We start from the raw sequence: 24,438 nt of genomic DNA, 5'->3' as shown, positions 1-24,438 counted from the left end.
ACAAAAAGGGAGGTATGTTGGTATCGGGACCTCTGAAACCCGTGGCATCACTTAGGCAGGACCTGAACACCTGGTGCCAAGGCAACAGCCACCATATTCCCAGAATCCACTTGGCTCACCTCCTACCTTTACCTGTGATTACATCAGCACCCATATATGAGGGCCCTACTGATATCTCTCTCTCTCTCTCTCTCTCTCCCTCCCTCCCTCCCTTCCTCCCTCCCTCCCTCCTTCCCTCCCTCCCTCCCTCCTTCCCTTCTCTTTCCACTGCCACCTTGCTCCTCTCTCTCCCATTAAACCTCATGTGGAACTGTTTGGCCTGGTATGATCCTTCTCAAGCTGTGTGATGTTCAAGACCATAACAATAAGAACATTTCCTACAAGTACTCTGCATAATTTGACCATGTTTCCCCCATAACTCTTCCTGACTCCCTTGTTCTCACTTCCCCACTCCTGCTAGTCATCTTCATTCCCCTAAACATTTCTGTTCTCACTTTCATATCACATAAGCATACTTTATATATTTATACAAAACATATGATCCTCAAATGAAAAAAATATATTTGTATGACTCTGATTTAATTCACTTAGTATGAATATATTCAGTTGCATCCATTTTTTTTCAAATGACAGGACATCATTCTTCCTTGTGGCTTAAAATAAATTCCATTGTATATATGTACCAGATTTTTTTTTTTTGAGGAAACACTTTTAATCTTCACTGTGTGACGGATTACAAAAGCAATAAATTAAGCCATATATTGAACCAAAATTTCCTTTATACAAAGTATTAAAATACAATTGTATTTCTAAATGAAATCATAGGCATACAGTTGTTTTCATTAAGTAAACTAAGCCAAATGCTATACATTAAAGAGAAACATCAATGAGGCAAATGTATGAATGAAGATACTTCTGAACTCCCACATTTCATCGAGCATCAAAAACCACCAATCTTTTAGTCCTTTTCTTGTACATTATTCTGTATCCACATTCTCTGCATCTGATGGGATCCCTGGACTTTATCTCATTTTCGGTGTGACACTCTCCACAAATATATATCATTGGCTGCTGCTTTGGTGGTTGAACATCTTTCTGAGCGTCCATTGTTAGTGCCTCCACAGCTGGAAGAAGCGTTTTAACACATCTTCTGATGAACACCTAGGTTGGCTCCATAGCATTGCTGTTGTGAACAATGCTATAGTACACATTGGTTTGCAAGATAATATTGAGTTACAGAATCCCTTGAATAAATATTCATGAGTGGCATAGCTATGTAATATGGTAGATCTATATTTCATGGTTTGAAACCTTCATACTGATTTCTACTATGGCTGGATTAATTCATATTTCTATCATCAGTAAATAAGGATTCTCCTTTCCACAGGTGCTCAGCAGCATCTATTGTCATTTGTTAATGACCACCACTCTGAATGGGAAAAGAAGAGCCTCAATTGATAGCTCTCATTTGCATTACAGGGATTGTTCTCCTCATTGGGTATTTTTCATATTGTTTGGCCATTTGTACTTCATCTTTTGAGAGCTGCACATGTCAGTGCCCATCTGTTAATTGGATTGCTTGAGTTCTTGGTATTTAATCTTCTACAGTCTTTATGTAATTCAGATATTAGTCATCTGCAAAGTACCTGCATTCCAACTTTGCAATGCTTTTTCTTATCCATCCAGTAAAACAAACAAAAAGCAAAAAAAACTATGTGATAATTTGTTTGAGAGTGACTTCTGAACATTTTTATGCTGTTAGTCTTTGGCAGAAGGGCAATTATAAGGTAAACATTTGTTATTAGCCTGTAACATATTGATTGATTCAGTCAAGTGAGTTAGGAAGCAGCACAATTGCTGAACTATTCCTAGCACAAGCTTCCCAGGGGATGGAGGACTTTGTAATGACCTTATGATGTTTGTACCATTACAGATTGTTCCCAATATAGTGTGGCTTGACTTAGAGTTTTTAAAGTTATGGTGTTTCAAACGTGATGCATATTCAGAAGAAATCATTCTTTCAGTTCTGAAATTTGACTTTCTTCCATGCTAGTGAGGTGCAGTAGCAGATGTTCTCCATGCTGAGGGATGACAGTGAACCACAACTACCAGTCAGTCATTTTATCATGGTAGCAAAACAAGAGATACTCTAAACTGTACTGCATGGCTAGTCTATGCCATCCATTATGTTAGGTTTTGTAAACACAAGCTTGATTAAAAGTTTCAGTTTATTGTAGGTTGAGTAGAACATAAGCCCATTCCAGGAACTGCATAATATGTCTTTTGAAACATAGTGATGAAAGCAAACAAATTTAGTTACCTTTCTAAAAATTTTAGAATTAGTAAGATACAGAATACAGTACAAGAAAACAAAAATTACTCTTAAAGCTTATGCTTGTAAATCCCAGCATTTAGGAGGCTAAGCAATAGCATTGGCTATACAATGATACTCTGTTTTAAGAAACAACAATAAGGTTGTTGGAAAGATAGCTCAGCAGTTAAAACGAGTGTTTCCTACTGTTTCATAAGACTTGAACTCACATAGGATAGCTCACAACTGACTCCAACTCTAACTACTGAAGATCTGATGCTATCTTCTGGACTCTGTAGGTGCCTATACCTATGGCATTCACTCATAAGCATATGGTATATTCATTTTATCATTTCTATTCCTTTTGAGAATACTGACTAATGCACACACAAAAAATGAAACATCCTTTTAAAAATGAAACAACAAAAGAAATCAACTTTAACCTCTTTATTATACATGAATAATGACTATATAAACTGATGTGTAGATGTGCTTTCTTTTTCATGTTTTTGGGAATATGTAATTCTTCTCTTCTCTTGACAGAATACTTTTTACTATCAAACTAATGTATATAAGACTGTATATGATAGGTGGAACAACAATATGAACTAACCAGTAACCCCCGGAGCTCGTGCCTCTAGCTGCATATGTATCAGATGATGGCCTAGTCGGCCATCATTGGGAAGAGAGGCCCCTTGGTCTTACAAACTTTATATGCCTCAGTACAGGGGAATGCCAGGGCCAAGAAGTGGGAGTGGGTGGATAGGGGAGTGTGAGGGAGGGTATGAGGGACTTTTGGGATAGCATTTGAAATGTAAATGAAGAAAATGCCTAATTAAAAAAAAAAGACTGTATATATTCCGTTTAGTGTGCTATCCCTGGGTAAATAGAAAAATTAAGTCTGTAATTTCTTTAACATTATGGCTATTAAATTTCTGTGCAATGCCAAAAGGAAAAGTATGATACTGCATTCCAATATCCACAGCATGGTTATTTTTTAAAACCTCAAATTACATATGTAAATAGATATATATTTATAGGTATATAATTTTTTATTAAATATTTATATAAAAGATAAGTAATAGCAGTATGGTGTATATCAATGTAGCAATGGCTTTTGAGATTCTGAAGTTATTTGAATATGTATCATCTGCATTTACATTAAAGTGCACATCTATAACCCCCATGCTGGTGAGAGAACCAGGCACATTCCCAGAGTTCACTGGCTAACTGATTTATCTAAAGCTATGCACAAAATTTCAGTGAGACACTGTCTCAAAATTTAAAGTGAAGAATAACAAAGGGAGAAGCTTCCCATTCGTTCCCTGTGCTCTACACATGCAAATATGTGCATGAACCCTCCAAATATACACAGTTTTTAAAGTTAGCATAAAAAGATTTGTAAAGTTCTATTACTATTATCTTATCTGACATTAAAGTTTAACTAGCTTTTCTATTATCATATAGAAAAAAAAATCATACTATAGTAAATATTAAAAACAACTCTGAATAAGCCAAGGATAGTGGTGTGTGTGCTTAATCCCAGCACTCAGTAGTTACAGGCAGACAGATCTCTGAGTTTGAGGTTAGCCTGGTCTGCAAAGTGAGTATCAGGACAGCAAGGGCTTCAAAGAGAAACCTTTTCTCAAACAAACAAACAAAACAACAAAAAAATACAGACTGTCCCTACTATCTTGTACAAAACCAGTACAAAAGATACAAAATATTTTATACACACCCACATATGGCATAGTATTATTCTACATATATAATTTTAAAAGACATATTTTAGAGTTGATTCTACTAGCAAATTGTAACACTACCACCGAGAAATAAACTTTTGCCCCATGGAAATTTCAGTGTTGGGAAGCAGCCTTCCCAACTCTCATTCCTAAAGGTACATTCCTTCCAAAAGTTACTAGGAGAGGGAGCTCCTCTCTCCCCACTGACATACCTACTCATAACCTCAAGGGAGCCTGGAGGCTGAAAGAGGAGAGTAGGAAAAGGACAGTCAGTATGAGAGGGCTGCTCACTGTGACAGGAGGGGCAGTGGCCCAGAACATTATGACCCTACCCTTCCCATCCTGCTGTAGTCTTTGATGTCATCACCTCTACCTAGAACTTCCAGACTAGCAGTTAAGATGTAGGCACCTTTGCAGCAGAGCTCCTCAAATAGCTTCTTTTCCAAAGTGCAACCAATCTCCCCTGAAGTTTCACCCAGGTTCACTAGAAGTTAGTGAAGACTTTCTTAAGTATGCCTTCCCCTTCATTCCATCCTTCAAGGCCAGCATTTGGTAAGGGAGAGCTTTTATATATTCTTGCACTGAAAAACTAGTCCATTTTCCTATTGGCTCCAGAAAAATAGCTGCTTCTGGTTTTTGAACCCAGTTTGCTTTAAACAGAAATGCAGCTCTGGACATCTTATTGTATCTTTATATTCTGAGAGGAACTGCTCATAGTGGCTGCTTGATTTTCCTGATAAGAGAATAAGATGTAACTAAACATGTTTCAGTGTACATTTGCATGAGAAACATGTATTTTTTTTCTGTCATAGATTTGCCTTTTCATAACACTATATTTTGAATTGGCTTGATTGTATTCCACTTTTAATTCCACAGTGACAGTTTCATTCAAATAGATGTCCTTTGCCAGGGTATTGTTGGTAGATAAGCTGTTGTGTATCTCCACTTTGTCCTCTACTGAGTGATTCTTTTTGATAACTTTCCATTAATAATTTATTGAGTAATTAACAAAACTCTGCTCCAGGATGAAGAGATTAGGTTCTATGCTTAATGTCCAAAGATGTATTCTGATAGAGTTTCAGCTTTGTTGTAGCTTCCTTAAAGTTTAGAATATGACAAATTTGACAAACATATTCTATAGTACATCTTTGGCTGTGGCATGGGGAGGGACAGAAATGAAGGTTCTCTCTCTCTCATTCTTCAGACACTGTATAACTTGGCCTTTTTTGAGAAGGGTTCTCTCACTACCTGGAGCTGGTCAAGTAGGTTAGTCCAGCTGTCTGGTCAATGAGTCCCAAGGATCCACTTGTCTCCACCTCTCTGAAGCTGACATTAAAATGCCATGCCACTGCACCCAACTCTTTATATGGGCTCTGTGGATTGAACTCAGTTCCTCATCCTTACATGACAAGTACATTACCACTTTCTCTCCTCATCCCTCAAAATGTGCTTAAGAGGTTGTATTGCACAGAAATCACCCTCTAGAAGTGGGCCTGGCCAAATTGCTAGTCTCTGTGTAGGTCCTGATATGGAGGTTGCATATTATTCTGTATTAGTGTTCAGGGATCAGGAGACACATGGGAGGAGGGATAGAGCTAAATCCAAACCAGTTGAGACCAGTCACTATTGTAAACCCAGTCAATTTCAGAATCATGGAGATACTATGCTCAAGAAACAAGCCATGACACACAGTGAGGAAGGGAAGGGGGTACAGGATAGAAATTTTAATTTGGTCAACAGACATGTAACTGGGTTCAGAAGAATAGTTCAGTTTAAGACCCTTGCTTATTTCAAATAATACAATTGTGTTATTTCGTGGTTTATATTCTTCCATGACAAATAAATCTTCATAATGACAAATGGTAGGTTTTAGGATATTTGGACTCTAAGATCTGCCCATACTCCAGGAAGAACTTTTCCTTCCTTGGTAGTATTTTTGTAACTACAGAAAGGACTACTAGATACATTTATATATTCATCACTTAACTTTATAAATATATATCTTCACTATGTTAAATTTCTAGGGATGCATTTTAGTCTCTCTCTAAATATATCAGCAGTCAGTCTGCAGAAGTAGTTTGTTTCTTTAGATTTCATATATATGATGTCACATCTCTACCTTTTTGGAAACATGTAGCTTTCCACAGCCATGGCCAATATTGGTCCTGCTGTGATTGCTGCACCTTTCAGCCCTTGCCATCCTAATCAGTCTGCTTGTAACAGTTTCAGGCCAGTGAAGTAAGCCTAGTCCTACTTTAGGTGAGTTTCAGATGGTTCTCCTGTAACTCTAAACCAGTGAGTCTCAAGACTTAGTGTGCACAAAATCCTCTGGGGAGCTGCTTAAAACACAGGAGACTGGCCCACAGTCCCAGAGTGGCTGATTTAGTAGGTCTTGATTAGAGACCAAGAAACCCCAAGAACTCCCCCACCCAAAGAAGTGCAAGTTAAACAAGAAGGAAGGCCCAAGTGAGGATGCTTAAATCCCACTTAGAAGGTGGAAACAAAATAATCATGGGAGGCAGAGGGAATGAGGGAATTGGGTGGGAGAAAGGAGGGGGAAAGGATTGAAGAATAAAGATAAAAAATTACTGAACTCTTCCTCACCCCAGAGCCCGACCCCTCCCATCTAGAGATTGTTCCCAGAACACTCCTGAACTCTTCACCCCAGAATGCATTCCTGAACTCCTCACCCTAGAGTTCGAACCCTCCCAACTAAAGACTGTTCCAAGAACATTTTTGAGATAAGGGCCTCCTGGAACAACCTCAGAATGAACCGGGTACATTGCCAAATAATAGGACATGACCCCTTAGTTACGTAGAATCCCCTTGGCAGAACCCCTTGTCCCTTGGCAGAACCCCTTAGTTATGCAAACTTGTACTTTCCCTGCCCCGCTCTCCCCCCTTGAGTTTTTCCTATATAAGCCTGTGAAAAATTTGGCTCAAGGTCGATTCTCCTCTACACCATACTAGGTGTATGAGTTTCGACCCCAGAGCTCTGGTCTATGTGCTTTCTTGCTGTTACTTTATTAAATCTTGCCCACTACAATTTGAGTTCGGTCTCAGTGTCTTCTTGGGTCCGCGGCTGTCCCGAGGCTTGAGTGAGGGTCTCCCTTCGGGGGTCTTTCAGGATCAGGTATGGGGGTGGAGGAAGGAGAGAGATCCCCAAGGCCAAGAAAATGAATGGAAATGTGCTGGTACCAAGCATGTGAGTGGGGAACCTCTAGAAAGTCCCAAAGACCCAGGATGGGGGGCCTCCCAGGACTCAATGTAGGTGACCTTAGCTGAAATGCCCAACAGTGGGAATATAGAACCTGAAGAGACCACCTCCAGTAGTCAGACAGGACCTCCCAGTGGAGGGATGGGGACACTAAACCACCTACAAAACTTTTGACCCAAAATTGCTCCTGTCTAAAAAAAAAATCAGGGAAAAAATGGAACAGAGACTGAAGAAATGGCCAACCAGTGACCAGCCCAACTTGGGATCCACCCCATGGGCAGGCATCAATCTCTGACACTATTACTGATGCTATGTTGTGCTTGCAGAAAGGAGCAGAGAATGGCTGTCCTCTGAGAGGCTCTACCAGCAGATGACAGAGACAGATGCAGATACTCACAGCCAACCACTGGACAGAGGTTGTGGACCCCTGTGGAAGAGTTCATGAAAGGATTGAAGGAACTGAAGGGGATGCCAATCCCATAGGAAGAGCAAAAATGTCAACTAACTTGGAGCCCTAGGAGCTCCCAGAGACTGAGGCACCAACCAAAAAGCACACACAGGTTAGTCTGAGGCCCCTAGCACATATGTAGCAGAGCCTTGTCAGGACTCAGTGGGAGAGGATGTACCTAATCCTATAGAGATTTGATGCCCCAGGGTGGGGGAATACTGGGGGGACACCCTTTCAAAAATGAAGGGGAAAGGGGATAGGTGGGGATCCAGAGGGTTGGCAACATTTGGGGTGTAAATAAATAAAATTAATAATAATAATAATAATAATAATAATAATAATAATAATAATGTACTAAGCCAAAGACTCTGTTGGTCTCAGCAGAACTACGTGGCCTCCAGATAGCTTGGGCTACCCATAAAATTTTCTTTAAAATTATTCATTAGTGTAACACTGTACAGTAGACATCTAATACAATTTAGCAGCAGTCCTAACAAAAAGAAACTGGCAACATTGTAATACTGTATCTTTATTCTTTACATTTATTACTATTTTAGCATGTCTACAGTATATTAACCTACAATATTTTTTCACAACTACAGTACATGTAAATTCAAACTGGCCATATTTGAAATGGTTAGGAGCTAGAGGTGGTTAGTGACTAATGCAGTAAATACCAGAGTTAGCAAGACCTTTCACATCTCTATCATAAGAAAACATTTTAAATGTGGCATTTCTATGGATCTTGAGTAATGACAAAATGATTTAAAACAGGTTTACATTTCACTGAGGATAAGTTTACTAAATGGCTAAAAGGTTTGTATCATGATTATTTAAATAAAATCTCTATATTAATTAAAATTATTTTTGACATTGCAAACAGGATCAAATGTATTTGTAACAAAGAAAGGGCAGTTGTCTTTGGATACCACTTTGGGTGTGATGAACTTCGGAATGGTGTCAACATTAAAATTTCCATGGCCTTCCAAGAAATGAAAACTTAAAAGACAGTGAACCACAGATTTTTTTTCTTCATTCTCCTTCTTCTTTTCATTCCTCCTAACTGAATAATTAAATGAGGGGAAAAAAGAGCAATTATACATTAATCAGAATCAGTGACTTTCTAAAGTAAGAAAATGTACACGTGGACATGTGTGCTGTGCAATTGTGTAGTATCTCTAAACCAATAGAAAACACATTTTCCCCTTGTAACTTGTAACTTGTGTGATTGAATATCTTTATGATGTCTTTATAGATTTTGATCCTGTGATCACAGCAACTTGTCTTTCTCTTGGTAAACACTAGAAAACTTTCTATGCATGTGAGCATGTGTGTGCATGTGTGTGTGTGTGCATGCACACACTGTGTTATATGTTTGCTTGAGAGATAATTCTAGCATTGAAAAAACTGAGACTCTTGGTTGCCATATCTGCAATGTGAAAGGGAGGCTGTCATATTCATATTGCTGTGAAAAATGGAGAAAAAAAAAACAAATAACAAAATGCTGGTTCTTTAAATACACTTAAAACCAAGATAAACCTTGGGGCTTATTTGCCAATTTAAATATAATCATGCAATTATAAATAGCAAAGAAAAAAGTTAAATTATCTGTATTTTTAGAAGATAGGGTTATATAAATAAAAGACCCCAAAGGCTGTACCAGAATTCTGTTACTCCTGATTTTCTGAATATATACATTCAGAAAAGTATCAAGATACAAAGTCAATATGGTCAAAGTAGTTAGTAACAAGCTTGCTGAGAATTCAGAAAGTAATTCCATTCATAAGAGCCTCAAACAAAATAACAAAAACTACAAATAAACCTGAACAAGAAGGTGAATGACCTACAATTAAAACTACAAAGACCTGAAGAGACTTAAACAAGCACTACACGATAGAGGGCTGTGCCATTTTCATACATTAGCATAATTGAAACTGTGTTATGTTAACTGATTGTAGACTCATTCTAATCCCTACAACTCCAATGAGGTTCTTCATAAAACTAAAAAGAAAAAATCCTAAAATTCACAGGTTCACATGGAAGTAGAAAAGAGCTACAAAAATCCTAAGCAAAAAACCAATTACTGGAAGTATCACAACATCAGAACTTAAGTAATACTACAAAGACATAACAGCAAAAACAGAATGCTACTAGCACAGAAATAGACATATGGGAGAAAAATTAAAAAAAAAAACTCAAACAACTACAGCCATGTGAGTTTCAATAATGTTACCCAAAATAGTCAATGTGGAAAAGATAGCCTCTTCAAAAATTGGTACTGCAAAACTGGATATTCACATATATACAAATAAAGACAGATCCTTCTTTTACCTACTGGATAGAAATTAATTCCAAACATATCAAAAGCCATAGTGACAAGGCTGAAAGTTTTAAATTGTAAGAGGAAAACCCTCCAAGATATAAGGATAGGCAAGGACATTTCAAAACAGCCTCACATCACTCAGGAAATAATACCAAGAACTGAAAAAACTGGGTTTGCATAAAATTAAAAGCCTTCTGCACCACAAAGGAAGCAACAGAACAGAAAATAACCCACGGAATGGGAGAAATCTTTGCCTGAAATCACACCTGAAATGTGATTCATATTTAGAATATGTAAATGACTCTAGTACTGTGATATGCATCTAACACAACACAAACCAACCAACCAATGAGTTAGCAAATGAACTGGAAGGAAATTTCTTATAAGAAAAAGTGCAAATGGCCTGTAAGCATAATGGCAAACATCCATATATTCCTAGTCAACAGGAAAGTGCAAATCAAAACTATTATCAAATCACTGAGATTCCATATTGCCCCTCCTATCCCCCCCCCATCCAGTGCCAATGGCTATCCTCAAAAAACAGATTTAGAACAAAGAAGCCTTACAAGCGCATTGCTGGGGATTAGTGCCACCACTATGAACAGTGTGGAGGGCCCTCAAAGTACAAACACAACACTTTGGAGTAGGAAAGTGACCAGCAAGAGTGACTGGAGAACATGAATATAAGAAAAGTACGAGGGTGCACCTGTATGAAAATACCAAAATGAAACCCAGATGTAGCACGCTATCTAAAATGATTAATTTAAAATCTACTGTTACTCTATTATTTGGCTAACTTAAAATACAAATATCTACAACTAAAGGCATACTTACTATCTAAATGTGGTTCTACTTAATATGCCAACATTTTTTGCTATTTGACAGTACTCATTGGAGCCACTGTTTCTAGTTAATATTTGAGGCTGCAACTTGGGACCTGGGACCACAGGCCCCACTAGTGCCTACCCCAGCCATTTATGCTGCTACTCCCAGTAACTGTTTTCTAAATAGGTCTTGGTGTATGTCTGATAGAGGAGCTGGGTCTACGGTTTTTTACCATTTTTAGTAGCCTGAGATTAGAAGAAAAACAACATTGAAAGAACCAATGTATTGGAACACAGTATCGTTGGTTGGTTTTACTATGCACATTAATATTCTGGAAACAATCTAGATTAAATTGAATTTCATTCTAAACATCAAGATTTGTCTTAATTTGCTTGAATTTAGTGAGTATTTAAGCTCCAAGTAATAAGCAAATGCAGGAAGACTGAATAACACACAAAACAAAATGCAGATACCTGGACTGTGGCCATCCTGCTGGATTTTCTCAGGTTGCTTTGGTCTGATGATTATCTTGCCCACCTTCTTCTGCTCCTTCTTTCACTATCTCATCTGCAGCAATTTCATGTATATCCTCCCAATTGTCACACTCATATTTACTGATTGCTAGAGTGAAGATTAAGGCAAATATTGACAAAGTCAGTCATGGACAAAATAACCTAACTCAAAGGTAATAGCAGCATCCATATTCTACCCTCAGGAGAAGCAATGGGACAGAACTAAGAAAAGAACACCCAAGCACCTTTCTTCTGTTGACATTACCTACTCTGCCTTTCACATTTCTGCTGCATTATCATTGCCATAGTGATGTTGCTCCGTGGTTCCCCATGTGTGTATTGATAAACTTCTATTACTATTAAAATTGATAATTTTCTCCTTTGAGGAAGAAGGAATCAGAGTCATTGGAGGGAGCTAGCAGTAACCTCTAGACTTGGGCAGAGCATTGCTGGAAAGATAATTGTTTGCCTCAGACAAATTCAAAAACAGTGAAGATGACTGTTTCCTCAAACTGCTGCTTCTTCTCTTTCCACCAAATGCTCGTGAACCTGTTCATCACTTGGTGAACCGACTTTCTAAGAAACTTTGCACTTCTTTTTTTTTTTTTTTTAAGTGCAAAAGTCATAAACCGAATTGAAGTATGGCAGTCTTGATTTTCCTTGAGCCTTCCTTTCCTTTTTCTGCCAAGCTTCCTGCCACACACCAACTTCCCACTGACATTCATGTGTGGGCTCATGAATTTCACTGAGAATCTCTGCTGTCTTATTAAACAAGGGTTGGTAGAGAGTAGCAGATGTTCCCTCAAAACTGCAAAGGTGTTTACTGAACTGAGCTGTTACTCCAGCACATCCAGCCTTATACTGGAGGAGATTCCATCATCAATTCCCCATCTAAGATCAACACTTGGTATGGCCAATATCCAGCACCTTTACAAAAGCTGCTTATGAAAACCTACAGTGTCCCTGCCTCTGTGTATCATCTTGTGAACTCATTTCCCACTTTCCACCTCCTACTGCTGCCTTCCACTTCATGCTTGGTGGGAGAAGGGGAACTCTCCTTGGATTACTTACCCCTTATATCTGAGATCTGCCCGATGTTCTCATCCATTTCTTTCATGATAGATCCCACAGAATCATCCTCAATGGCAACATTGTCAGTTGACACCTGGTGCACAGCATCCAAGGAGGCCATCTGGGGCATGTCAAGGTTCCTGCCTAATCTGATGCTCAAGCCCGTACCCAGACCCAGTCCAAGGCTTAAACCAAACCCTGAGTTTAAACCCAGGCCCAAGCCCAAGCCCAAGCCCAAGCCCAAGATCAGGCCCAGGCCCAGGCCCAAGCCAAAGCACAGAATAGTATACAGACAGAGGCCAGGGACATTGCTCTTCTGGGAAACAGCCCTCACTCTTCGCCTCTGGGGAAACCGACCCGAGCCATTAGATGTATAGAAGCGGGATCTCATGATCAGATATCACTGTTGAGCTGAATCAGAATGTAGTAGTTGTCCAGATGCAATACAGAAGGTAGTGGACCAGATCCAGAAGCATGAAAAGAAACCAAACATGGAGAAATTACATGCATGTGAATCAGGTTCTGTCTATTACTGCTAGATCTCAACCCTCCTTCTCTAAAGAGACAATCTAACCAGCCTTCCTCAGTATCACTACCTTCATGGTCTCTGGCTAAGACTAAGATTGCTGACCTAATCCCTCCTTGAGCTATTACTTGGCCTCTGTGTTCTCCAATAGATAGTATTGGCTTCTCTGGCCACAGTTGCTGCCTTGCACAACTGTAGGTCATAAACTGCCCCATTTAAGATAAAATCTCAACCTAGCCCACACCTTCTCCCTATACTACCTTTGCCCACTCACTACCCAAGTTCATGCTGGGCTCACCTGACTATTTTGACCCCCTTAGGTCTTGTTTTAGTCCCATGAGATAGACATGATAATATCTGTGGGATGATTGTTTGGCATCTACATGATATCTCATGTAGAAGAATCAAATAGATTCTTTAACAGAGCTGCAATTGGGATTTAACAATCAGGGGTATGACTAACAATACCTGCCACTGTTAAGATTGTGGACAGTGAGTTGCTGTAGAGAGAAGGTCAGCACTCAGGCATAAGGAGAAGGAGAAACTCAGACAAGTGAAACAATGGGGGGTTAAGAGTGGTACCTGTGGAAGCCCTATAGTAAAAACAAAGGCCCAAGGAGAAACCAACTTGGGTGTTGCCTCAGAAGAACCCTTTAAGGGTTCTGTGTGGCAGGTGATAGAATAAGATCATGAAGATCCAACAAAGGCCTTTATCTAAAACTACATTGCTCCATGTGTTTACTCCAGCCTGGGTCATCATATCTACATGCAGAAAGTTTTTCTTTCCTCCAAAATCAAGACTGACACTTTAGCAACCAATAAATTACAAGGTCATCAGGCTCTGATATGACTCAGAGTCAGCTACCTTTCCTTCCAGACCTTGGTTATCATCAGCTGTACCTTTTAACTTCATAACCGTCCTGCCATTTAATTATATTTACAGGCAAAAGCATAGTGGTTCAAGGTAGACACGACCCACTCAAGAATTCATCCACCAATTGCCTCCTACCAATGGCTCTTGCAAGCAGGAATAGTCATAAAAAATACCATGTGGCTCAAATCCCAACAAAAACAAAATGTTCCCAAGGAAAGTTAGGTTCTTATGATGTAACATACTTAAAGCCACTTAGAACAGAAGGGCACAGTTGAGAGGGAACAGTGAGACCTCAGTACAGAATAGCCAAATGATGAAGAACTGGAAGGTGTTTAGCAAGTCCTGCCACATTCTGTCTATGCCTACAAAGACTGAATGAAATAAAGCTTGTTCTCAGTATCAAATAGTGAAGTAAAAACACATTATATTGTGAAATGCTATGCCTATGTATTATTACATCAATAGAAAATTTTTCTTATACTTGAATTTTTTGAAAGAAACTTTGAAGAAATTTTATATAACTTCGGTGGAGACCATAATTTGGATCTTAAGAAATCACTTTTTATAGACATGCAGAATTATATGCTACTTCCACAGTGGAGTCTATGCCCAGTCACTTCAGGGAGATGAGTTGATAAAATAAAATGATATTTAAGGTATTTGCTATCTGGTTTTATTTGACTTTTTAAAGTTGATTCTCCCCTACTGAATTGAATAACCAACCCAATTTATTCAACTGCAAATATGTCCCTTGTATGTACTGGATGGAAAATAATCACAAGGAAAACTTATCTGTCTTTCCTTCAGACAATGAGTTAGGAGATATCATATAGATAGATAGATAGATAGATAGATAGATAGATAGATAGATAGATAGATAGATAGAGATATAGATATATATACTTTTCTCATGACCATCTTCACAGAGGAGAGAAGACTTTTACTCCAAAGAGGGATAATACATCCTAACTGAGGACAATAGCAGAGAAAGGCTGTTTTCTGTGCATAGTCTTTGTTGTAATATACTCATAATCTCACAAAAGCCTAACACTTGGGAGTATGTGATGTCTACAACATTAACTTGGGACAGAAAGTAGAACAAGGGGATATGATAGAAATTCTTGGATAAGGAAGGTATCTAATAGTATACTGGCTCTTGCAACAAGGTTATATCCGTACTTGTCTCTCTTTTTTTCTAAATACCTACAGAGCAATGCTTAAATACATCATCAGTGATCTTACTTTCTAAGTCTCCTTTCTGTCTCTGTTCAATCATTGTTGCTTCACAACTCCCAATAGTTCCACTAATATTGCCTTTACAGGAGTCAGCATGGTACAAAAAATAAAAATTCCAAGCCCATACAAACATGGTGCCACATCAAGAAGAGTTCAGTTCTTGCCACCTGAAGCTGTAAGATACATTCTTCATGCTCAAGTCATCTACTCATTCATTGAGCATGTACTTTATGTCTGGAGTAGTGTTAGAGAAAAGGAATTCAAACATACCTAAGATTCATGGCTTGTTCTGTCTAGCCCATGCTCTGGAGAGCAGGACAGACATTTAGATGACATTAAATCTGTTAGTCTAGCATACTAACAGAGAGGGCGACAGTATGCTATGGGAGCTCAAGAGAGAGAAAGACCAGCTAAGGCAGGGAGAATCTGCAAGGGAGATACCTTGGTGTATAGGAAAGCTGGAGATGAAATTAGAAGCTCAGCTGACAACAGGCAAAGGTAGCAGGTGGCTGCAGACAAAGAAAGCAGTATGAAAGTGGCAGATGAGTGTGTGTGTGTGGGGGGGGGGGTGTATAAGCACATATATTTGTCCAGGACAAAATATCTAAAGCATTAGGGAGAGTATAGGATGGGCCTTTAAATACTTTATTAAAACCTTTGCCCAGAAAAGTAGGTCTTCTACCTTCAGAACAACCTTTGTAGTAGTAGCAGAGTTGAAATAGTATGTGGTACATTTATTTTATCTTTATTACATAAAAATATACTTGCACTTCAAGTTGTTTTAGTAAGTATACTTTTGTACTTTATAAGTTCTGTTATTGGGTTTTAAACTGTATCTTGTTGCGAAAAGGTTTATATCTGGCCTTGTTTTTCTCTAAATCTAATAATAAATATATTCTCTGCTGTTTTCATAATCTAACTCTATACTTTCCTTCCCATCCTTACTTTACCTCTTTTTCCCCTTTTCACATTCCATCCTCACTTCACTAACTTAAATGTTGATACCTTTAGCTCTTTAAAAAAAAAAAAAGACTATAAACTATGCTTTCCCCAACCAGAGTTCCCAACTGCTGCTGTCTCTGAACTCAATAGAGAATACATAGTTAAGTGAACAAGATTTTTTTTCTCCTGTAGCTAGCACTAAGACTGCTGCCAAACTATCACAGTTGTTACTGCAGCTGGCTTCCCCTCAAAAAATTAAAATTCAAAGGACATAAGCATCCCAACAGATGTACATAACACAACAAACAAATACAAAAAAAGCCAAGAGACAGCATTATACTATGACACATTTACAAGGTGACAACTTATCAATACTAGAAAAGAAAGATAAGGAGATAGCTGAGATGTAAGATAAACATGTTAGATTCCTGCCTGAAAATAGATCAACAATTCCACACAGCACTCAAACAGGTACAGAAGCCAATTCAAGAAGTAGACATGAAAGTTACTAAATAAATTCAGGACCTAGACAAGAAATTTACCAAAGGGGATGAAATAATCAGCAACTTGGAGGAAAATTTTAAATACATAGAAGAACAATTCACAAGGAAACTGAGATGCTGAAAAGTACCAAGCAAAAAACAGATGTGTAGAACAATAGAGCAGAATAGAAGATCCAGAAACAAACTGAGAGACCTGTGGACACCTAATTTTTGACAAATGTGTCTAAACTATACACTGGAAAAATTGCACACTATTAAAATATAATTTGGGCAAAATTGTGTATCTACCAGCAAAAGAATGAACTTAGATCCCTGTCTGTAGCCATGCACAAAAAACAAATCAATGTGGATCAAAGGTCTTCATTTAAAACACAGTATCGAAGCTGGAAAGAACCCAGATGTCCCTCAACAGAAGAGTAGATACAGAAAATGTGGTACATTTACACAATGGAGTACTACTCAGCTATTTAAAACAATGGATTTATGAAATTCTTAGGTAAATGGATGGATCTGGAGGGTATCATCCTTAGTGAGGTAGTCCAAACACAAAAGAAGTCATTAGTTATGCACTCACTGATAAGTGGCTATTAGTACAGAAACATAGAACACCCAAGATACAATTTGCAAAACAAGAAAATCAAGAAGAGGGAAGACCAATGGGTGGATACTTCATTCCTCCTTGGAATGGGGAACAAAATACCCATGAAAGGAGTTACAGAGACAAATTTTGGAGCTAAGACGAAAGAATGGACTATCCAGAGACTACTCCACCCGGGATCCATCCCATAATCAGCCACCAAACACAGACACTATTGCATATGCCAGAAAGATTTTGCTGAAGGGACCCTGTTACAGCTGTCTCATATGAGGCTATGGCAGTGCCTGGCAAATACAGAAGTGGATGCTCACAGTCATCTATAGGATGGAACACAGGGCCCCCAATGGAGGAGCTAGAGAAAGCACACAAGGAGCTGAAGGGGTCTGCAGCCCTATAGGTGGAACCACAATATGAACTAACCAGTACCCCCAGGGCTCATATCTCTAGCTGCATATGTAGCAGAAGATGGCCTAATCAGCTATCACTGGGAAGAGAGGCCCCTTGGTATTGCAAACATATGCCCCAGTACAGGGGAATGCCAGGGCCAAGAAGCAGGAATGGGTAGGTAGGGGAGCAGGGCAAGGGGAGTTATAGGGAACTTTCAGGATAGCATTTGAAAAGTATATAAAGAAAATATCTAATAAAAAATAAATTAAAAAATTAAAAAAGTAAAAATAAAACATAGGGTCTAGAAAGATTGCTCCATAAGTGAAGTACTATTCTCAGAAACATAAAGCTATTTTGAGCAAACACATCAAGATTTTAGGCATCACATTGAGTGCACCTAATCTCAGTACTGAGTATATGAAGACAGAGATCCTGGGAGCCTGCTGGCCAGCCAGATTAATTAGAAAACTCAAGGCCAGGGGCCGACTTTGTCTCAAAAGAAGTAGAAGATATTCCTCAGTATAACACCTGGTTTCCCTTTGTATTGCCATGACAAAACTCTATGAACGAGATAACTCACAGAAGAACAGGTAATTTAGGGGCTCATGGTTTCTGAGGGTAATAGAGTCCATAACCGTCATGGTAGAGAGCATGAGAGTAAGCAGGCAGGCATGGTGCTGAGACAGTTACTAAGAGCTTCTATCTAATCCACAAATACAAGGTAGGGGAGGGGGTAGGAGGGAGGAAAGAGTTAATTAGGGATGGCAATGGTGTGGTTTTTTGAAACCTCAAAGCCCACCCCCAGTGAAACACCTCCTCCAATAAGGCAATACCTCCCAATCCTTCCCAAACAGTTCCATCAATTGCATTTAAATACAAAAGCCTATGGGGGATATTAAAATTACCACAACACTCAAGGTTGTCTTTGGCCTTAACACACATGCATGTACACCGACATGCACACCTACACACATGAACAAGCACACACGCATGCATTTTAAAGGAACCTGAAGTGATAAAATATCTAGAAAAAAACATATAGGGAAGCATTTTAGGATATAGGTATAGATAAGAACTTTTTAAAATACAACCCCAGTAGCACAGGAAACATCTCCAAGAATTGATTCATGTGATTACATGAAAGTAAAAAGCTGCTACACATCAAAGGAAACAGACACCTGATACCATAAAAGGATACTATTTTTATCGGCTCTACTTTAATGTGTAAATACATAGGATATATGAATGGCTATAAAAATTAAACCCCAAAACACAGAAGTGGATGCTCACAGTCAGCTATTGGATGGAACACAGGGCCCCCAATGGAGGCCCTATAGGAGGAACAACAATATGAACTAACCAGTACCCCCAGAGCTCATGTCTCTAGCTGTATATGTAACAGAAGATGGCCTAGTCGGCCATCATTGGGAAGAGAGACCCCTTGGTCTTGTAAACTTTATATGCCTCAGTACAGGGGAATGCCAGGGCCAAGAAGTAGGAGTGGGTGGGTAGGGGAGTGGAGGGAAGGGTATGGGGGACCTCTGAGATAGCATTTGAAATGTAAATGAAGAAAATACCTAATAAAAAATTAAGCCCCAATAGAAAATCAAAACTGCCTATTAATAAATGGGCCAATAAACTGAGAAGTTCTCAAATGGAGAAATACAAATGGACAAATAGCTATATTTAAAAGTGTTCATTATAAACATTTGGGACATGCAAATGAAAGCTACTCAGAGATTACTTCTCACCTTTGTCAGAATGTCAATCATCAAAAAAAAAGGAAGTTCTGACAAGTATGTGTGGAAGAACAAAGCCTTATCTAGTGTTGGGGGGGGGGGACATGTAAACTGTTACATATCCACTGCAAAAGTCAGTATGGGTGTTTCTTAAAATCTTAAAAATGGAATTGCCATATTATCTAGCAATTCAAGATATATACCCAAAGAACTCTATTGTCTACTATAGAAATCCTTGGTCAGTCATGTTCATTGTGGCTCTGTTCATAATAGCCAGGAAATGGAAACAGCCTAGATGCCGATCAACTGACGCATGAATAATAAAAATATGACATACACACACACACACACACACACACACACACATATATATATACATATGTTATATTATGAAACACTGGTAAGCTACAAAGGAAAATGAAATTGCTACAGTTGGCCTTCCGGTCAGTGCCAGCACCAGGTCACCTTGGGCGCGGAGTCGGCTGACACCCCCAAGGTCCCCTAGAGGACTCTCCACACGATCTTAGGACCACCAGTGAATGGAACACAACTTCTGTTCCAATCCAATCCTGCGGGATCTGAGACAGCACTAGGGAAGCAGAAAACCCAGCCTGAACAAGGTCCAAATCCCTTCTGGTCGACGCCAGCACAGGGTCACCTGGGTTCAGAGTCGGTGGACATCCCCAATTCCCTAGAGGACAGCTTCGGAGGCAGACCCCATTTCAGGCTCCAGACATTCGGGCACCTTCCCTGCCAGAGGAGAGGTGACTGCCCTGCCAGGAAGGCTTTTCCAGAGCACCTGGGGAGCCATCTTGGTTTACAGATCCCTCCAAGACTAGTCTGCACTGAGGGGAGTTTGGACTACAGAAGCTAACAGCTTCTGTGACAGGCCTAAGCGACACAGCTTCTGGGACAGGTTCTGTTTAGGGCCTTCATCTTCTGCCAGGAGGCAGTTCAGAATACCAGATATCTGTGAACCTTCCCTGTAAGAGGAGAGCTTGCCTGCCAAGAGTGCTCTAACCACTGAAACTCAGAGGAAAGAGCTAGTCTCCCAGGTTTACTGATAGAGGCTAACAGAATCATGAGAGGAACAATCTCTAACCAGAGACAACTATAACAACTAGAGACAACTATAACAACTAACTCCAGAGATTACCAGATGACGAAAGGCAAACATAAGAATCTTACCTAACAGAAACCAAAAACACTCATCATCATCAAAACGCACCACTCCCACCTCACCCAGTCCTGGACACAAAAACACCCGAAAAGCTAGACCCAGATTTAAAAGCATGTCTCATAATGATGGTAGAGGACATCAAGAAGAACTTTGATAACTCACTTAAAGAAATACAAGAAAACACTGCTAAAGAGTTACAAGTCCTTAAAGAAAAACAGGAAAACACAACCAAAGAGTTAGAAGACCTTAAAGAAAAACAAGAAAACACATCCAAACAGGTGATGGAAATGAACAAAACAATAGTAGACCTAAAAAGGGGAGTAGACACAATAAAGAAAACAAAAAGTGAGGCAACGCTGAAGATAGAAACCATAGGAAAGAAATCTGAAACCATAGATGTGAGCATCATCAACAGAATACAGAGATGGAAGAGACAATCTCGGGTGCAGATGATTCCATAGAGAACACATGCACAACAATCAAAGAAAATGCAAAATGCAAAAAGATCCAAAGTAAAACCATACAGGAAAACCAGGACACAATGAGAAGACCAAACCTACGGATAATAGGAGTAGATGAGAATAAAGATTTTTCAACTTAAAGGGCCAGCAAATATCTTCAACAAAATTACAGAAGAAAACTTCCCAAACCTAAAGAAAGAGATGCCCGCCCTTCCGGTCCGAGCAGCACTGGGGTAGCTAGGGCACACAGTCGGCTGACTAGGGCCAGCTACCCACAACACCCGCCAAGCGGTCTTAAGACTTCTGGTGAGTGGAACACAGCATCTGCTCCAATCCAATCGCGCGGGACTTGAGACTGCATTAGTCAGGGAAGCAGAAAACCCGGCCTAAGTAGGGGCACAAGCCCCTTCCGGTCCGAGCAGCACCGGGGTAGCTAGGGCGCAGAGTCGGCTGACTACTGCCAGATACCCACAACACCAGCCACCCACGAGATCTGAAGAATTCTGAGGATTGGGATCTGCCCAGCGCAGGAGTGCTTTGCCGAGCATTGGCAGCAGACATCTCGGTTCTGGGACCCCGCTGAGTGTATCCTGCACAGACAGCTGGACATTTTCCCAGCCAGAGGATAGGGATCTGCCCAGGGTGGGAGCATTTTGCCTGAGCATCAGCAGCAGACATCTTGGTTCCAGGACCCCGCTGAGTGTATCCTGCACAGCTCCAGAGAATACCAGATGGCGAAAGGCAAATGTAAGAATCCTACTAACAGAAATCAAGAACACTCACCATCATCAGAACGCAGCACTCCCACCCCACCTAGTCCTGGGCACGCCAACACAACTGAAAAGCTAGACCCGGATTGAAAAGCATATCTCATGATGATGGTAGAGGACATCAAGAAGGACTTTAATAACTCACTTAAAGAAATACAGGAGAACACTGCTAAAGAGTTACAAGTCCTTAAAGAAAAAGAGGAAAACAACCAAACAGGTAGAAGTCCTTATAGAAAAAGAGGAAAACACATCCAAACAGGTGATGGAAATGAACAAAACCATACTAGACATAAAAAGGGAAGTAGGCACAATAAAGAAAACCCAAAGTGAGGCAACGCTGGAGATAGAAACCCTAAGAAAGAAAGCTGGAACCATAGATGCGAGCATCAGCAACAGAATACAAGAGATAGAAGAGAGAATCTCAGGTGCAGAAGATTCCATAGAGAACACTGGCACAACAATCAAAGAAAATACAAAATGCAGAAAGATCCTAACTCAAAACATCCAGGAAATACAGGATACAATGAGAAGACCAAACCTACAGATAATAGGAGTTGATGAGAATGAAGATTTGAAACGTAAAGGGCCAGCAAATATATTCAACAAAATTATAGAAGAAAACTTCCCAAACCTAAAGAAAGAAATGCCCATGAACATACAGGAAGCCTACAGAACTCCAAATAGACTGGACCAGAAAAGAAATAACTCCCGACACATAATAATCAGAACAACAAATGCACTAAATAAAGATAGAATATTAAAAGCTGTAAGGGAGAAAGGTCAAGTAACATATAAAGGCAAGCCTATCAGAATTACACCAGACTTTTCACCAAAGACGATGAAAGTCAGAAGAGCCTGGACAGATATTATACAGACACTAAGAGAACACAAATACCAGCCCAAGCTACTATACCCAGCCAAACTCTCAATTATCATAGATGGAGAAACCAAAGTATTCCACTAGAAAACAAAATTTACACATTATCTTTCCACGAATCCAACCCTTCAAAGGATAATAACAGAAAAAAAAAACAATACAAGGACGGAAATCACGGCCTAGAAAAAGCAAGAAAGTAATCCCTCAACAAACCAAAAAGAAGACAACCACGAGAACAGAATGCCAACTCTAACAACAAAAATAAAAGAAAGCAACATTTACATTTCCTTAATATCTCTTAATATCAATGGACTCAAAACCCCAATAAAAAGACATACACTAACAGACTGGCTACACAAACAGGACCCAACATTCTGCTGCTTACAGGAAATCCATCTCAGGGAAAAAGACAGACACTACCTCAGAGTGAAAGGCTGGAAAACAATTTTCCAAGCAAATGGTCTGAAGAAACAAGCTGGAGTAGCCATTCTAATATGGGATAAAATCGACTTCCAACGCAAAGATATCAAAAAAGACAAGGAGGGACACTTCATATTCATCAAAGTAAAATCCTCCAAGAGAAACTCTCAATCCTGAATATCTATGTTCCAAATGCAAGGGCAGCCACATTGATTAAAGACACATTGGTAAAGCACAAAGCACACATTGCACCTCACACAATAATAGTGGGAGACTGCAACACACCACTTTCATCAATGGACAGATCGTAGAAACAGAAACTAAACAGGGACAAAGTGAAACTAGCAGAAATTATGAAACAAATGGACTTAACAGATATCTACAGAACATTTTATCCTAAAACAAAAAGATTTACGTTCTTCTCAGCACCTCACAGGACCTTCTCCAAAATTGACCATATAATTGGTCACAAAACAGGCCTCAACAGATACAAAAATATAGAAATCGTCCGTCCCATGCATCCTATAAGACCACCATGGACTGAGGCTTATCTTCAATAACAACATAAATATTGGAAAGCCAACATTCACGTGGAAACTGATCAACACTCTTCTCAATGATACCTTGGTCAAGGAAGGAATAAAGAAAGAAATTAAAGACTTTTTAGAGTTTAATGAAAATGAAGCCACAACGTACCCAAACCTATGGGACACAATGAAAGCATTTCTAAGAGGGAAACTCATATCTCTGAGTGCCTCCAAAAAGAAACTAGAAAGAACACACACTAGCAGCTTGAAAACACATCTAATATCTCTAGAAAAGAAGGAAGAAAATTCACCCAAGAGGAGTGGAAGGCAGAAAATAATCAAATTCAGGGGTGAAATCAACCAAGTGGAAGCAAGAAGAACTATTCAAAGAATTAACCAAACGAGGAGTTGGTTCTTTGAGAAAATCAACAAGATAGATAAACCCTTAGCTAGACTCACTAGAGGGCACAGGGACAAATTCCTAATTAACAAATACAGAAATGAAAAGGGAGACATAACAACAGATCCTGGAGAAATCCAAAATACCATCAGATCCTTCTACAAAAGGCTATACTCAACAAAACTGGAAAACCTGGATGAAATGGACAAATTTCTAGACAGATACCAGGTACCAAAGTTAAATCAGGATCAAGTTAACGATCTAAACAGTCCCATATCCCCTAAAGAAATAGAAGTAGTCATTAATAGTCTCCCAGCCAAAAAAAAAAAAACCCAGGACCAGATGGGTTTAGTGCAGAGTTCTATCAGACCTTCAAAGAAGAACTAATTCCAGTTCTGCATAAACTATTCCACAAAATAGAAGTAGATGGAACTCTACCCAACTCATTCTATGAAGCCATAATTACTCTGATACCTAAACCATAGAAAGATCCAACAAGGATAAAGAACTTCAGACCAATTTCCCTTATGAATATAGATGCAAAAATCC

The 24,438-nt window shown here is 39.4% G+C and overlaps 1 protein-coding gene and 1 pseudogene across 1 annotated transcript in view; both read right to left on the bottom strand.

Annotated features, from left to right (window-relative positions):
- On the bottom strand, nt 697-1,137 carry Gm14567 (predicted gene 14567; annotated as a pseudogene).
- The window catches only part of 6030498E09Rik (RIKEN cDNA 6030498E09 gene), a 189,909-nt gene continuing 173,706 nt past the window's right edge, over nt 8,236-24,438 (bottom strand). Inside the window, exons 2-4 of the mRNA NM_183126.2 lie at nt 12,450-12,860; nt 11,340-11,487; nt 8,236-8,781 (exon numbers count right to left, since the gene is read on the bottom strand). Coding sequence (NP_898949.2) covers nt 11,369-11,487; nt 12,450-12,840 — 510 coding nt within the window. The 5' untranslated portion in view covers nt 12,841-12,860 and the 3' untranslated portion in view covers nt 8,236-8,781; nt 11,340-11,368. The remainder of the gene's footprint in view (nt 8,782-11,339; nt 11,488-12,449; nt 12,861-24,438) is intronic.

The sequence above is a fragment of the Mus musculus genome, chromosome X, assembly GCF_000001635.26.
Source record: "Mus musculus strain C57BL/6J chromosome X, GRCm38.p6 C57BL/6J".
Classification (NCBI taxonomy): domain Eukaryota; kingdom Metazoa; phylum Chordata; class Mammalia; order Rodentia; family Muridae; genus Mus; species Mus musculus.
Note: the sequence above shows the minus strand (reverse complement) of the source record. Positions and strands in the feature narration are given on the sequence as shown.